The 15,333-nt window shown below is 41.8% G+C and overlaps 3 protein-coding genes across 4 annotated transcripts; 1 reads left to right on the forward strand and 2 right to left on the reverse strand.

Moving 5' to 3' along the window:
* The first annotated feature begins 126 nt into the window (after positions 1–126).
* Positions 127–3,299, forward strand: LOC133946124 (coiled-coil domain-containing protein 42 like-2-like). Of its 2 annotated transcripts, none has more exons than XM_062382087.1 (7): positions 127–466; positions 738–843; positions 1,207–1,299; positions 1,386–1,577; positions 2,212–2,433; positions 2,532–2,690; positions 2,771–3,299. In XM_062382087.1, exons 1-7 carry the CDS (start codon positions 402–404, stop codon positions 2,885–2,887), a joined length of 954 nt encoding a protein of 317 aa, XP_062238071.1. In that variant the 5' UTR covers positions 127–401; the 3' UTR covers positions 2,888–3,299. The 2 variants fall into 2 exon arrangements, with proteins under 2 accessions (XP_062238071.1, XP_062238072.1); XM_062382088.1 differs by lacking the exon at positions 127–466 and adding an exon at positions 532–581.
* A 128-nt stretch (positions 3,300–3,427) lies between these two features.
* LOC133946108 (protein limb expression 1-like) lies at positions 3,428–9,045 on the reverse strand. The gene is made up of 6 exons (XM_062382086.1): positions 8,787–9,045; positions 7,795–8,000; positions 7,136–7,276; positions 6,950–7,045; positions 5,788–5,865; positions 3,428–5,426 (listed from the first exon to the last, which is right to left on the reverse strand). Exons 1-6 carry the CDS (start codon positions 8,860–8,862, stop codon positions 4,947–4,949), a joined length of 1,077 nt encoding a protein of 358 aa, XP_062238070.1. The 5' UTR covers positions 8,863–9,045; the 3' UTR covers positions 3,428–4,946.
* A 1,065-nt stretch (positions 9,046–10,110) lies between these two features.
* riok2 (RIO kinase 2 (yeast)) lies at positions 10,111–14,750 on the reverse strand. The gene is made up of 10 exons (XM_062382689.1): positions 14,562–14,750; positions 13,154–13,292; positions 12,933–13,049; positions 12,545–12,720; positions 12,340–12,428; positions 12,041–12,232; positions 11,857–11,949; positions 11,144–11,590; positions 10,927–11,026; positions 10,111–10,603 (listed from the first exon to the last, which is right to left on the reverse strand). The coding sequence occupies exons 1-10, from the start codon at positions 14,625–14,627 to the stop codon at positions 10,442–10,444; spliced, it is 1,581 nt and encodes a 526-aa protein (XP_062238673.1). The 5' UTR covers positions 14,628–14,750; the 3' UTR covers positions 10,111–10,441.
* Positions 14,751–15,333: the final 583 nt, after the last annotated feature.

A 15,333-nucleotide genomic window follows, 5' to 3' on the forward strand; every position in this document is an offset into this window, starting at 1 on the left:
GCAAGCCGACAGAGCCAAACGGAGCAAAAACGCTTTCTGATATTATTTATAAACTTGAAATAAGTGTTTCATTATCGACAAATAAAGATTTGATGTATTTGTAAATCGCTGTCTGTTAAAATGATTAACCTCTTATGCTCATGATTAACTAACTAATCACTTACTATTTGCAGTGCTAATAGATTCTTACTTGCAGACATAACGAAAAGTATTTTTGAAAGTTGTTCTGCTAATTTGTGCAAACTTTCTCTTTGTCACGGAAACAGAAACGTGTCATTGCACCTTTAACGGCTCCTGATTTGTGTTGTCATGGTGACGACAGGCAGGAACGCCGGATGCACACGCGCACAGAAAGTTTGGACAAAGTTAGTTTGATCAACTAAAGAAGCAGAAGAGTTCAAATGAGTCATGAGTTCAAAGGAGTCATGAGTCTTTCCAAGCACACCAGTGATCAGCAGCTTTCATGGTGAGTTCATGTGTGCGTGTTTGCGTGCGTGTGTGTGTGTGTGTGTGTGTGTGTGTGTGGTTCATGTGGTATGGATCTAAATCTGATCCCACAGTCACATAGTGGCTAACAAAAAGTAAGATCCTGTAACTCAAATAATAACATTATAAGTTATTGACATAGTTTAAAGTAAGGCTAAGATTATATTAATAAAGGCAACTAGTAATTACGGGTAAGGTTAAATCTGTCTGTCTGTCTGTCTGTCTGTCTGTCTCCCTGTGTTTGTCTGTAGCCCTGTGATGACAAGAGCACTTGACAGGAGTGCTGCAATCGTTGAGCTGCTGAGTAAACGCCGAGAGGACGAGCAACTGAAAGTAGAGATACAGGAGCGTGAAGGGGTGAGGCACTGACAGTTGAAGTTTTATTCTTCACCCATCAAAGGATTTCTGGGTTTGATACTGAAGCACGAATACCCAACAACATAACATTGCTAAAATAAATCAACACAAATCTCTCAAAGCTGTGAGTAAAAGCACCGAATTCTTGCTAAAATATTTTTTGATTACTTAATGAAAATAAAATACCTCTTTGGCTCGGTTTCAAAAACCTTACTTCCTGACCTTTCAGTGTCATAAATAAGACGAATAAAAGGAAATGGCTCCATCTTTCTTATTGTATTCAAATATGGAAAGAAAGAAAAAAAAAGTCAGTGAAGACTTACTTTTGAGTATGAACTAATAAACTTGTGTGTTTTTATTTAGAAGTCGGAGAGTTTGCAAAAGCGCATAGATGAGCTTCAAACGGACCACAGAAAAGCCCAGGAGTTACACTTGAGCTTTGACATGTTCCTCAAGGTACAGTAGAGAACCGTATTTCACACTCCCGTGTTAGATGACATCAGCTCAACTAACCAAACACCCCTCTGTGTCCTACTGAGCAGGAGGCAGATGTCAATAAAACTGTAGAGAAAGCAGAGAGGGAGAGGAGAGAGGCTCTTCAGAAGGGCAAACAGATAGAGACGTTAAAGAAGGAGAAGGCGGAACTGATGCAGAAGAAGCACAAGCTGGACCATCAGGTGCAGAGACACACTGTGTACCGGGACATCATGGAGCAGATGGTGGCCATGACGAAGGTATACTTTAATGTGAGGGTTTTTACATGGCACAGAAAGTTTGACAAAATCAATCAAAAGCAAGAAGGCCCCCTCGAAGTGCACATACCTCCAACTAAACAACCCTGGATCTGCTTCTTTATCTGGAACCATTCCGAGAATGAACTGGGTTTTTGGGGTCGTGTCTCACCCCTTCATGGAAATCATTTAAGTAGATTTTGCATAATCTTGCAGAGTGCATACTTCTGCCATGAAATCTGATTTAGTCTCACTAGAGCTGGATATTTACCTGGAACTGCGGCAAATTGCCCAAATGTAGTCGCTCTCTCTCCTGACCAATACCACATCGTCCCACCAAGTTTCATGGTAAAGCTTTTTTGTGTAATCATGCTAACAATCAAACACAGAGGAAGACATAGCTTCCTTTACTGAATATAACTAATTCCCAAACTGTGACATCTCTTTGCTTGACTTATGGAAATTGTTTGATTATAGTGGTAAGCCACCATAAATATTGAATCACCTTGTCACGAGATAGTAGTAGCCATACTGTGTGAACTTGTGAGAGGTGTATGAGTGTAGTCATTTGAAGAAATGTTTTGAGGAGATAATGAGGTTTCATTTTGGGACTGCAGCTTCTATTTGTCATTCACAGTTCAAAGATGCTGAGTTGCTGGCGGATAACTTGGAAAGTCAGCTGCACTTGAGAGAGCAGCTCTGTCAGAGGGAGAGAGAGGCAGAGGAGCAGGTTGAGCTGCACAGAAAAGCTCTCGCAGCTCTGGACAACCAGCAGGACTTGATGCAGCTGCAAAGGAGCAACCAGCTGTCCCAGCTCCAGGCCAGGCTGGACGAGACAAACTCTGGAGCGCTGATCTGGGTACCACACATCATCCGGAGTCATACGGAATAAATCAAGCGATGCTTACAGGTTGAAAATATCTTCTGTATGTAACTGTTGTCCCCGTCTTCACACAGGAAAGGAAGTGGAACACCATTCAGGAAACCGCTGCAAAGAAAATACTCCTCCTGGGACAGATGAAGATGGCGACTCTCAACCTCTATGAAGCGACAGGTGGTAAAATAGAAGGAGAAGAAGGTGTCGGGATGAATGACACCGAGAAACAGCTTGACAAGGTACGCACCCTGAGAGAGATGGTGACAAGCAGCCACAGGCAACAGGAACTAATCATTGTTTCCTACTGTCTCCTTGTTAGATCAGGATGTTCATCCAGGACCATCAGGACATAGTGAAACTACATCAAACTCCCTCACAGACACAACGATGGACCGAACCAAAGAGTCAGAAAGTGCCTTTCAGCCCACTTGGATAATCGAATAATTTACATTTCAATTTTTCCTTAAACACAATAATCAATGCTGCTTTGAAACATATTTTACTGAACAATGATTCACTACATCAGGATTCATTCTAAGTTCATCCAGTTGTTCTAAAGCTAGAGTTTTAAACTTGAAGATAATTAATTTAAATGAAGTAAAGAACTAAAGAATGCAGCCAAAAACTGAATAATCATTTGGACAAGGATTCCTAGTTGGATTTGCCTTGTAATGTATCAGAGTAAAAAGTATCAGACTCTGTGTAATTAACCAGACCTTTTCATTCCAGAACTTGGAGCAGTGTTGCATTGTACACAGCTCTTGATCCAGAAAAAACAACAATTAATGTTCTTGCCTGTTGAAGGTTTCCATATTTCCTGAAAATAAAATAACAAGAGCCAAGTACAACTTCCTTGCTATTTGTTTGCATTGTTGTGTTACTAGTGAAAATCTAACAAATAACAGATTTCTTTTACTTGATCATCTTGAAAAACAATTGAAATTGAGTTATAACATACCTGTGTTTTTGTGTGTGTGTGTTATGTGGTATTCATAAAAATTAGGTTCTTAAATTGAACCATTTAGGAACTTCTGCTCTGGTTACTTACATCATTTGAAAAATAATACTGGTTCTCTCTTCCATCCTCTCTTGTGTGTTGTGAATGCTGCACATTAATCTAGTTATGGTGAGGAACACGACATGTCAGCACTGGAAAGATATTATGCATCTATAATGTTAGTAAGTGATTTATTAAGCATTAATAACAGCCTATAAACCCTCCATAGATGGTTCCTTATCAAAAACTATGTCAACCAGGCAAGGCAAGTATAAGAATAATCTAAACTCTATATAAATTATTTCTCCAACATGTAGTCTGTTAAGACACAAACTAAATCCTCCCTTTATGAATGCAATCACTTCTATTGCTTAGTATCCAGTAAGCATGAATACATCTGGTGACATGAGAGTGAGGCAGGCAGAAGCCCTGAGTTTTTGTTAGGTTAACAGTTTACTGAATAGTTTAACAACTCTAACATTCCTGTATTTGAAGTTATAAGTGTCATAGTAATATCATAATATGATCATAATATAATATATATGACAGAGTTGCACTTTGTAAAAAAACATATAAATGGTCACTGTTAAGTCTGAGCGATTTGACCAGAAATCATATAACGATAGACATTATCACAACAGTCAAAATCAACAATTATCACAATAAAAGTCACATTATAATTTCTATTGAGTTCAATGCAAGTGGCAACTCCATCACATGTGAACAGCGTTTTGAGGCCAGTTTGCATTCTGGTCAGCGCCATCGTGGTAACCATAAGTAACCATATTTGGAGGAACAGGGTGAAGCCTGACTGAGAGCGTCAGGACACTGCACGCCCACCTATACCACCATGCTTCATCATTTGCTTCACTCTAAATGAAACCTTTATTTACTAACTTAACATCTAGCTTTATAGGAAAAGACTTGAAACCGATTGAAACCACAAACTCCTGAGAAAAATGGTTACTGACTTAATTAATCAAGTGAGAAGTAGAGTCAGTTTAGAGACTTCTATAGAAAACACGGAGTCCATTGTTATTAACAGTCTATGGTTTAAAGTTTGATTTTGCTCCTGAGTGAAGTCTCTTTTCTATGGGCACAGAATGACAAACACAATCTGAGGTAGATTAATTATGTGTTGAACCTCCTCACTGTGCCTGTGCAGACATTATATCGATTTATGTATTTTACTTTTGTTATAATGCTATTGATGAAAATAATATTGTGATTATTGATATTGTACAATACACTTTAACTACTTGATTGAAACCATTTGCTGCATTTCTTGTGGTTAAAGTTGCAACACAGGCATCACTAACTCTTAGTCCTACTGTATATTCATAAAAGAGTGTTATTTCCTAAGAGCATTATTAATCCACAAATGCACAAAGTATTTGTAGTGCTTGATGAATATACATGAAGACAATGACCATTATGTTCTGTTCGCTCACATTTGGAGTGGCAGACGTTAAACTCATTCAGAGACAAATAATAGTTTTTATCGTCCATTCTTACCCTTCTTCTTCTGTCTATTTAAAGTCCCATAAGTCTGCAGTGAGCATGGTGAAGGACTGCTGGAGGCCACGTGTTGTCCAGGGGTTTGCCAGAGTGTTTGCTTTGTGTTTCTATGAAGGGTTGGTGATGGACTGCAGGGTGGTGTGATTTGGAGATCTGTTTCCTGGCTGTACAATGCATGTAAAGGAAGTTCCTCGTAGGTGTGACTCAGCGTCGGGCTCGAGGCCTCGGGTGTGTGGTGGATGTAAGCTTGACTCAGAGCCAAGCTGAGGATCTCCGTCTTCTCCTTGTGGAAGCGCAGCTCTATGCCTCGACGCCGGGCTAGCACCAGCTCCCTCTGCGCCACCTGCAGCTCCTCCCCGAGCTGCCCCGCTGACCGCTGCTCCCGCTCCAGCCAATCCAGAGCCATGTTGCTGCGCATGTACTCGTCCAGACCTCGCTGAGAGTAGTAGGAGATCACACTCTGGGAGGGAGGGAGGGAAAGAAAACATGAAACCAGCACACTGAAGTTTCATCAAGGTTTACTATAACCAAGAAGATTAGCATAAGGACAATCAGGAAGACTTTCTCTATGAAACATTCTGTTCTCCACTCTCTTGCTGTCAGCGGTCATTTCAGTGATTTGACCGTCCTCCTCCCAAATCATCCAATCACAAATCTCCATATCCTGTCCATTCATCTCATCTTATTCAGATTCTCAACATTCTCTACTTCTCTTAAACCACCACCCACCAGCGTCACTTCACTTTCTTCCCTTATTGTTATTCTCCTTTTGTAACTGCAGTCTCTCCTGATTGAACTGAGATCTTTGGTAAGGCCTGTACCTGTCGAGAACACTGCCTTTCCCGCAGTGCTTTCAGTGTCCCGTTCCAGTGCAACAGCTGGAACACTGTCATCATCTCCTGTGTAGGGAGTGAGTAGGACAGAGTAAAGGAGGGAAAGAGAGAGTGAGAAATTGGGTGAGGGGACACACACACACACAAACACACATATAAAGAAAGTCTTGTACAACACCTCAGTTAATGACTTGAATAACAAACTCCAACACGCAGCTCGGTGCACGTATGTCTGACAAAGAAAACCTATAATGTGTCTATGAACTAAACTGTGGATGATTGGTTTGATAAGGTTTTGTAAAATCGCTGCGCACCAGGTCGGTTTCATTGTCATTTATAAAAACACTGTGCGGCTGAGCAGCTGCCATGTGTAAGAGCTGGTGACATAAGAGTTAAACAGATAGTCTGAAATTGACCTTATGAGGCACAGATGGGAAACGTAACTAGTCTGGGGTTAAAGTCCACGCTGCACTGCCTGTTTACTCTGGTTCCAGCTTTGCTTCTGCCTTATGCTCTTGTTTATTAGTCTGTTTTATTGCCACATATTTGCTACCAATTCTACATATTAGAAAGCACTGAAAGTCGCACACATCATGGATAAAGCTGTGCAGGCTTTTACATGCGTGGGACTACATTTCAGTGTCAGTGTAGAACATTTGTGCACATATGGAGGTGTGTATATTACTTGGAAGCTCTCCATCTTTTTGAGTTGTGCTGTGGAAGCATAATGAACCCATTTCCCCCTAATAACAAACCCTCGGTCTGCAGACACGTGCTTATTTACACTAAGGTAGAAATATAAGGTGTTTCATTCCAAGTCTCCCTGCCAGGTTCTTACTCAGTGCGAGATGTGAGGGGAACAAAAAGGCAAAAACAAGAGTAGGAGTGCAATGATAACAATGTATGCTGGAATAACCACCCAGCAGTGGAGGGTTTTGTTATGTTTGGCTTAATAATTCCAGATTATATAAAATGACAATGCTCTAATTTGGGATCCAATTATATTCAAGATCCTAGAACTGTAAATAAGCACTTCACACAATCCTTTGAATTGATTCGATCTTTTACACAATTACCACATGGCCTCAGATGATTTATGAGCAAAGAAAAAAGGAAAGCAGAGTTGCTAAAGTTTAGTTTGTTGTTTTACCTGGAACTCCAGCATCGTCCTTCCTACGTAGGAGTGGAGGAGCGAACTGTAGGTTCCTATACTGGTGCTGGAATCACACGCATCTTCAGTCGAGACCTGTACAGAGAAAAAAGTCAACATTTATGATGAGACTCATTCTTCTGCTGGGTCGTCACAACCCAGTGTGGTAGTGACTGTTAAACTCACAGCACTGTGTGTGGCCGCCTGCTGCAAGCTCTGAGTGATGAACTGAGAGTTGATGCGTCGACACGGCAGCTCGTTCACGAGGGAGTTCATCAGGGCCACGCGAGCTGCGTCCCTCCGAGCTTCTGCCTGAGTGTCACACACCTGAGGATGAGGAGAGGATGAAGATGACGAGTCACAATGTCAATCAGAGGAGGAAGGAGGGAGGGAAACTGATGTGAAACTTCAAACACAGAAATATCAGGCTTAAATGGGCACACAATCTTACATTATGATGATTTCACACTTCACTACAGCTAATCATGGGATCAGAAGTGAGATGAGGACATGAGAGGAATTTACAGATAACCAATCACATGCCTGCTCCGAGCTGGGGAGCTGCTGTGTGGGTCACAATGAGCCCATTGAGAGGCATCATGGGATTTAAACTGGGCAACATCAATTTAAAACAAACTTAAAAGTGTGTGTGTGTGTCTGAGTGTGTATATTCCTATTGCAAGGCCTTCAAGTTTTGCTAGCACCCACTTAAACACGTGGAAGCTGACATGATACAATTTGAAACAAATTCAAATGCTTATTGCAAGAAAAATTTAAGCCTGTAAGACAACTTGATTCTGGTGGTGGCATACTTTGTGCTGCAGCAGAAAAATTGACCAACAGACCTTATAGTTCCCAAAGCAGCTTCCTCCAGGAAGGGTGACGTAGCAGATGAACGGTGGACCGGGGGACGGTGCAGATTCATACAACAGGAAGCTCTCTGTCTGGACGGCTGTGTCCCCACCGGAACCTCCTGGTTCACCGAGGGAACCACTCAACTGACTCGTCTGCTTCTGCTCCCAGAAGTGATGGAGCATGGCCACCACGTTCACTGCAAACATGGAGGACATCAAAAAAGAAGAGTGACCGTGCCGCACAGGTCAGAAATGGGAACTGATGGAATGTGAAGGCAAGCATTGAACTCAAGGAGACACATTTCATCAGTCTTCATTTCCAGTCTGATGCATAATATAGACAAATAAATGATGGGTTATATTTATTTTTAGTCGAAGGTCAGAGGAAACTGGTAAAATAACATGTTAATGTTAACCTACAGTGAATATACAAGTCAGGTTTATGTAAAGTTTCATCTATTGGGGCTCAGGAGGTATAGGGCGGGTCGTCCACTAACCAGAAGGTTGGCAGTTTGATACCAGTCCCCTCCCTAAAGGGTCGAGGGCAAATGCTGAACACCAAATTACTTTGTTCCTTGGTGAATGGGAAAAACTGTAGAGTTAAGTGCTTTGAGTGGTCATCAAAACTAAAAATGTGGTATATATGAATAGAGTGTAATACAATCTAAGTTAGGTTTATTTAAGTAGAATCATGCACTGCAGGGAAACATCCCATAACTTAAACAAATCGTCTGTTTTGACCCTTTGAGCTTTTTCTGGCCCTGAACATTTCAAGTGTACCAAACAATTCCCTGCAATAGAGGCGTCACTTGACGGACACTTGTTGCAGGGATCTTACTCACAGGAAATCTTGCTAAAATATTAGAAAACAATAAATTCTATTTTACTGCGTCAGGATCAGGTCGGTGGTGAACACAGATGTAAGTTGTAACAGATATATAAAACTGAAAAACATAACCATTGAATGTGTTTCTGTTACTCACGGTCTTTGGGGCTGGTGCCAGTCTCACTCTGCGACAGGTATGACATGATGGTCTCCTCCATTCTCACTTTATTCATCCTCTTTCAGCGTTTAAACTTCAACAGCCACCTGAAACTCCGTCAGTCCTCTCGTCTCAGCTGCCAACGTGCTTCTCCAGAGCCGTCCATCAGAACAGTACAGACGTCCTCAGAAATGAGCAACCACCGTCATCACGGCTCGGAATGGGAACATTTAAAATAAAATAATCAAACCTCCGAAAGCCCCTCCACTCTCCCCGTTCGCTACAGCTCTACGTCCTCCTCCTCTCCTGTGTGAACATCTCCCCAGGATCTCTTTTGAAGCAGACCACCTTTGTAGCCCTCACTGCCAATTAGCTCCGAGGGCCCCTCACTCTTTCTACACATGCACACACACACACACACACACTCACACAGAGGTGCCGAGCAGGAATGCTGAGCCCCTCCCCTCCGGCCTTGCAGCTGGCTAATCCCTGAGCAGAGCTTTAAAGTTGAAGACCTGCACAAATTTGCCAAGTTGAACCACAGACAACACAACGCCCCATCTTGAGGAACATGAAAATGATGAACTGCACTTTGAGAATAACTAGCTGTTTCTTTCTAATGTCAGTATCCAGGACCATAAAGGAAGAACTCTGTCCAACATGTAGTGTCTAAGATGTGTGTGTTTGTGTGGGAGGGGGTGGGATAGTTTTGACTTCACACACTAATTTGAGCCCACTGAGCCCAGAGTCTGAGCTCCATTCACCCTCTTCAATATGAATGGCCATTGTTCGGGTCTGAATTCAGCCACTCTCTGAAAGCCTCTTACATAAATGAACCAAACGCTGAGGGAGAAGCGGTTTCTTCAGCTCCCAAGTTCTCTACTCTCGTCTTTCACATGTTTAAAATGTGTCAGGGAGGGAGAGAATGAACAAGGTTATAACTTTTCCTTGCAGCTTTTCATAGTTAACATGCTGATGTGTTCTGGAACATGTATGTTCCTCACATGCCTGTCAATCTCTACTTTTTTGATTGGCAGCCGGGAGGGTGGAGGTAGAGAACTATTCAAACTAGCATAACAGTTGGAGACCTGTGAACAATGAGATTTGCATAAAGAAAAGCGCTCCCATAATGCATTTGGTAAATCCACACCCACACTACTCACTGTCAGTAGCATGTGCAAACTGAGAATGAACTTGAGACTTCCATTCCAGGTCAGTCTTTACATTTCTGTCTGTTGTAGGAATATTGTATGTTATTTTTATGTCAGGCAAACATATTTTCCCCTTGAAACATTATTTTGGACAGAAAAACATAACCCAGTAGTAACATATAAATGGTTTAATTGTCAAATTGATTCATTATACTGACATTAGACTGTAGTTACAGCTTTATAGTCCACAGCAGCTCAAACAGAAAATCATCTCATCATCATACATTGAGAGGAGCCACCAGTGAAATACACGGAAATAAATCACAATGTTTTCTCTTCAGATCTAAATCGTAACTCCTCCCTCAAGTTTTTCTGTTTCCCAAAGTCTTGTTGGATTTTTCCAGAAACCATCTTGGGTCTAAAACTCTTCAGACAGTGAAGGATGACCAATGTCACATGCATGTTGTCCAAACAAAAGGCATGTTGACATCACTGCAGTCCCATTCATCCCCAGAAGTCGGCGCCATCCATACTAGACTTGATGTTGTGATCGTTGTCCCTTCTAGATTGGGTCACCAAGTTGGCCTCTCCCTTCTGCAGACGTCTCCTCTGTGCTGCCTTTTGCTGTTTGGTGAGCTGCCTCCGCACCTTCTGACGGACCACCTCCTGCAGCACACACACAATAATAAACACGAGCAGGTTACCACAGACGAATGTCAGGACCGTGTGTACAACAGACACAAATCAATGTGGATCTGTTGCCTCTGCTACATTTCATTCTTTCACAGACAATCTTTCGCAACAGTGCAGGACACATCAGTTTTGGGCCCAAACTGTGAACTAGTACAGCTACAGTTTGTGGTAAAATGTCCAAATATGTTATCAAATCAGTATTTGTAATGGTACTGTAATAATGTTGCCTGCTCTCCCCTTGACTCCTCCTCTATAATACAAGTGCAGAAAGCTCTGTGTGTGTTTGTTGAACTTACTGGTGGTATGGTAGAGCAGCTCCCTATGCTGCCCATTGTTCCCTCACTGTCAGTCCTCTTCCTCCTGTGTTCTGCCAGGTGCAGGAGACTGTCCGAGTCTCTGCAGGAGTAAACACACCAAAATTTTTAAATTATACATTGAGCACTTGAACCTAAAATCATCATCTAATTATGTGTACTTTATTTTGTTGTTCGTATTGTGTTGACTTTTCATTACCTGAAGGGTTTGAACTCTTTGTTGGAGGTGGAAAGATCTGGACACTCATCCTCTGCTTCCTTCAACTCTTCCTCTACGCCTTCCTCTGGTTTTTCATCCCTTGTGGCAGCAGGTGCTGTTACAGTCTCTTTCTGTTCTTCCCTCTTTTTACTCACTTCCTCCTCTGCCTCATCTTTTCTGCCTATATGTGAATCGCTGACTTTCAGACCTTCTAGTTCCAGCAGTGCATGTTTGTATTCCTCCATGTCCACATTCTCCTCTTCTCTTTCTACTTCCTCATCTGTTGCCTTTTCATCTTTGTTGTCCTTATCCTCCTCTTCATCATCATCATCATCTTCCTCCTCTTCGTCTTCCCCAGGTCCTGCTGGGTGTAGAAATTCGCTATCTCTCATCAGATCTTTGGTGAAGCCGCTAGCTGAGACTTGAACATCTAGAGAACATGACCTGCTGTGATTGGGGGACAACCGAAGAGCACTAAATAGATGTTTCACTTCAAACCTTTTCAGTATCTTCGGCAATTTATAATCTGTGTTGGTGAGAGCAGTAGAAATCTAAATGATAAAAAAGCATTTGTAATTTAACTTGGTAAAACAATGTAGACAACGGGAGAGATTTCTATGTTCGCACCTAATAAAGATGTTGTATATATATCCAGCTCTCTCACCTCATTTAACTGTCCCATCAATGAATATAAAACAAAAAGAAGGACTTACGTGATGTCTTTGAAGGTTGGAAAGAGCTCGCTCTCATAATTGTATCTTTTTATAAAGTAATCTCTGATACATTTCACATCTCGGTCAAAATACCTGAAAACAAAAGTTGAGAAAAGAACATTTACATATTTTTTTATTATCAATCTTAACTGTTGATTTTCCACTTTATGGCCGCAACACCCACCATTCAGCATTGAGATGTGACGTGGACACCATCTGAGGGAAGTCGATCAGTGTTATGTGGTCCTGGTCATCCAACATGAGGTTGAACTCATTAAAGTCGCCGTGAATCAGGCCGTGATTGCCCAGTTTGACTATGAGCTCCATGAACTCACTGTACAGGGCTGATGGATCCTCGAGATCATGTACCTGACACCTGGAAGAGAGAAAGGATACAAACACATTATAAAAAGGAACAGAGAGTAGAGATAGTGAACTCTATTATATTCTAAAACAAGAAAGAAGCAAGACTTGTTTACATACAGTGGATATCCATTGATGAGCTCCATCACTACAGCGTGTCTGTTGTAGTCCACAGGTTTGGGAACGGGAAAACCTTGATCGTACAATACCTGAAAGATTGGGAGACAAATCAAAACATGAACCATACAGAACTGTACAGTCTCCTGCTGCACATGTTCTACAGTAACTGGTGGTGTTTTATTTCTACTTTGTCTGATTTGTTCACCTTCATGTAGGCATACTCCTTCATGGCAGAGAGGCGAGAGAGGTAAAGCCAGGACATGTTTTTCCTGTTTTGGTGGTAATCTCTCTTGTTCTTTAGGTTCCTGAAGGACGTGCGACCCAGCCTGTGAAGCTTCAGTGCGTACTGCTCCCCGCTTGGACTCGCCACAACATAAATGTCTGCAGGAAGTAAACAAAAATAAATGCTTAGCATGAACATGAGCAAATGAGAGATTGACCTTGGCATGAAATCATTAACACTGATGTCTTGTTCGATTTAATTTATTTATGCTCACTCCTCCTTATTAGAGGGACCATTTATGCTCACTCCTCTTTATAAGAGGGACCAGACCAGATAGATGTATTAACAGAGACTGATATTGTTTTCTTACCTGACTCTTTACCCACTCCCAACTGGTTGCCAACAGAAATGAGCACTTCTCTGGCGCAGAAAGTCTTGAGGGCAAGGTAGTCATATCCTCCGTAGTTCAACCTGTAGCCCTGCACAGCTGAAATCAACATGTACACACAATGTTAGAAAGATAATCCACATGTGCGGTTTATATGTCTGTACTTGTGAGATAAAGTTAGCATTGCTTGTGTGTCGTCTTACATTTGGAGTGTTCCCATGCTACGAGCTTGTGCTTGACGAGTTCTCGAAGAACCTTGTTGCAGCCGCCGTGTTTGAGGCTCGCGATGGACGACAAGAGACCCACTGGAACGATCTCGTGGTTCTTCATCCCCATCTCCACCTGTGTGGGGAAATTAACAGGACAAAACATTTAATATTATTCTGAGACAACACTTACAGGTACACATGTATGATTAAACAGTCGCTGTTGCTGTAATCATTTCAGTTTATTTATACTATACTTTCTTCCTAAAGTGATTCCATTGTAAGTGATGGGAGACTAAATCCTCAGCACTCTTTCTGTGCATGAATGCAGTTTAGTGAATGATACTAATTTTCAGAAGATATCTACTTGATTCGTCGAACACAGACGACCGAAGCTTCACATTATCTTCAGGTTAAATGGATTAAACATTAATGCCCAGACAGTGGTGGGTTTAGGTTATCAGTGCTGTAGTTACCAATTTGTAACTATCGATTAAATTGTCAGTTATGTTCTTTACTAACCAGTTTTTGTCTGGGCCTTAAAATTCAAGACAGCAGTAGAACATTCACATCTGAATTTCCTACAGCCCTCGATAGTTTGGTCGGAGTAAATACGTTTCATAAAATAAGTCAATCTATCAATTATCTGTAGTTATTTCATAATTTTTTAGTTATTGACATGATTATTAGATCAGCTCTAGTGAGAATTGTATCTATCATCACCAGCACTGATATATTACATTACATTACATTACATGTCATTTTAGCAGACGCTTTTATCCAAAGCGACTTACATTTTTAGAACACTCATCATTTTATGAGGGGCCATCTAGGGGTTCAGTATCTTGCCAAGGACACTTAGGCATGCAGATGGGATAGAGTGGGATTCGAACCGGCAACCTTCTTGTTGCAGAGCACCCGCTCTATCCCCTAGGCCACGCTCTCCCCATATATATTGAAACAGGGATTTATTCAAGGCTTAGGTGGACAGATGTTATAAACACAGCAAATAAATTGCTTCATGAAGGATCATGTTTAATATTACTTCATGAGAAATCTGAAATATCATTTAAAAACTCGTAATGATCTCTGCTTGTCATTCAACTGCTTGTTCCTGACCTCATGTCTCACTAACGATTATTATGCAGTGTTGATGGCAACATACCCACATTCAACATGTACGCGTTTATAAGCTTATAATTGACCTATGGGGATTTATAATGTGTAAATTAACAATAAAGTAATAAATCGGACTGTATTGAACCATCTGCAGCGGTGACAGGTGATCAGAGTGTGTTGTTACAGCTGAGCGAGGTATTAATGTGTGCTAGTGTTGATGTTAGGCTACAGGACAGAGCTAGCCTAGCACATGCTACCTCTCTCCGCTCGGAGCTCAGGGACTTACCGCTGTGAGGACCCGGAAGTCATCTCTGGACATATATCTCAACACCACCACGTTCAGCTTCCCCATGTTTCACTCACAGTTACCGTGTTATAGCGGATGATGCTAATGTTGCTGTTAGCTAGCTTGGGGCACAGTAAACACACGTGCAGGGCGGAAGTTCCACGAGAGGCGCACACGCTACTTCGGGCTAGCGCGTTGACGTCATCGGGACGTACCGAAACACGTGACACACGGTGGTACCACACGGAAAAAGACACAAAATACAGAATTAAAGAGTGAGTGTGTGAAACTGCTGATTATAACTTCTATACAGACCATCAAATCCTAAGGGTTTGGTCAAATATGTTACTGCAGTTTTGTTATTGAATCAACTATATTTAAAAAGTGAATGAGCCCCCCTACACTGTGTGAAAGTGAATCAGTGTAGCTCAGCCCTTCTCTCTGGATGAATGACATGTTGTATGTCAAACTGATTTTCTGACGTGGCTGTTGTTTCCACGGACTGTGTTGTGTTGCCTCATGTCTGTGGTGTCGGACATGGGCGCCCTGCTGTGAAGGTCACAGTGAGGTCAGCGAGGGTCCGACCAGTTCACCCGCCGCCACGATGACAACAACCGTACGTCCAATCTGTTGTTAAACTAAAGGAAAAGCTGTTTACAATATTGTTTTTTGTCTTTGAATGTTGCTTTAATTGTGTGTGTGTGTGTGTCTCTCTTCTGGGTGTGTGAATTCCTTTCTTTGCTCCTGCTTCATCCTCTTTTGTACGTACGCT

Source organism: Platichthys flesus, chromosome 3 (genome assembly GCF_949316205.1).
Source record: "Platichthys flesus chromosome 3, fPlaFle2.1, whole genome shotgun sequence".
Lineage (NCBI taxonomy): Eukaryota > Metazoa > Chordata > Actinopteri > Pleuronectiformes > Pleuronectidae > Platichthys > Platichthys flesus.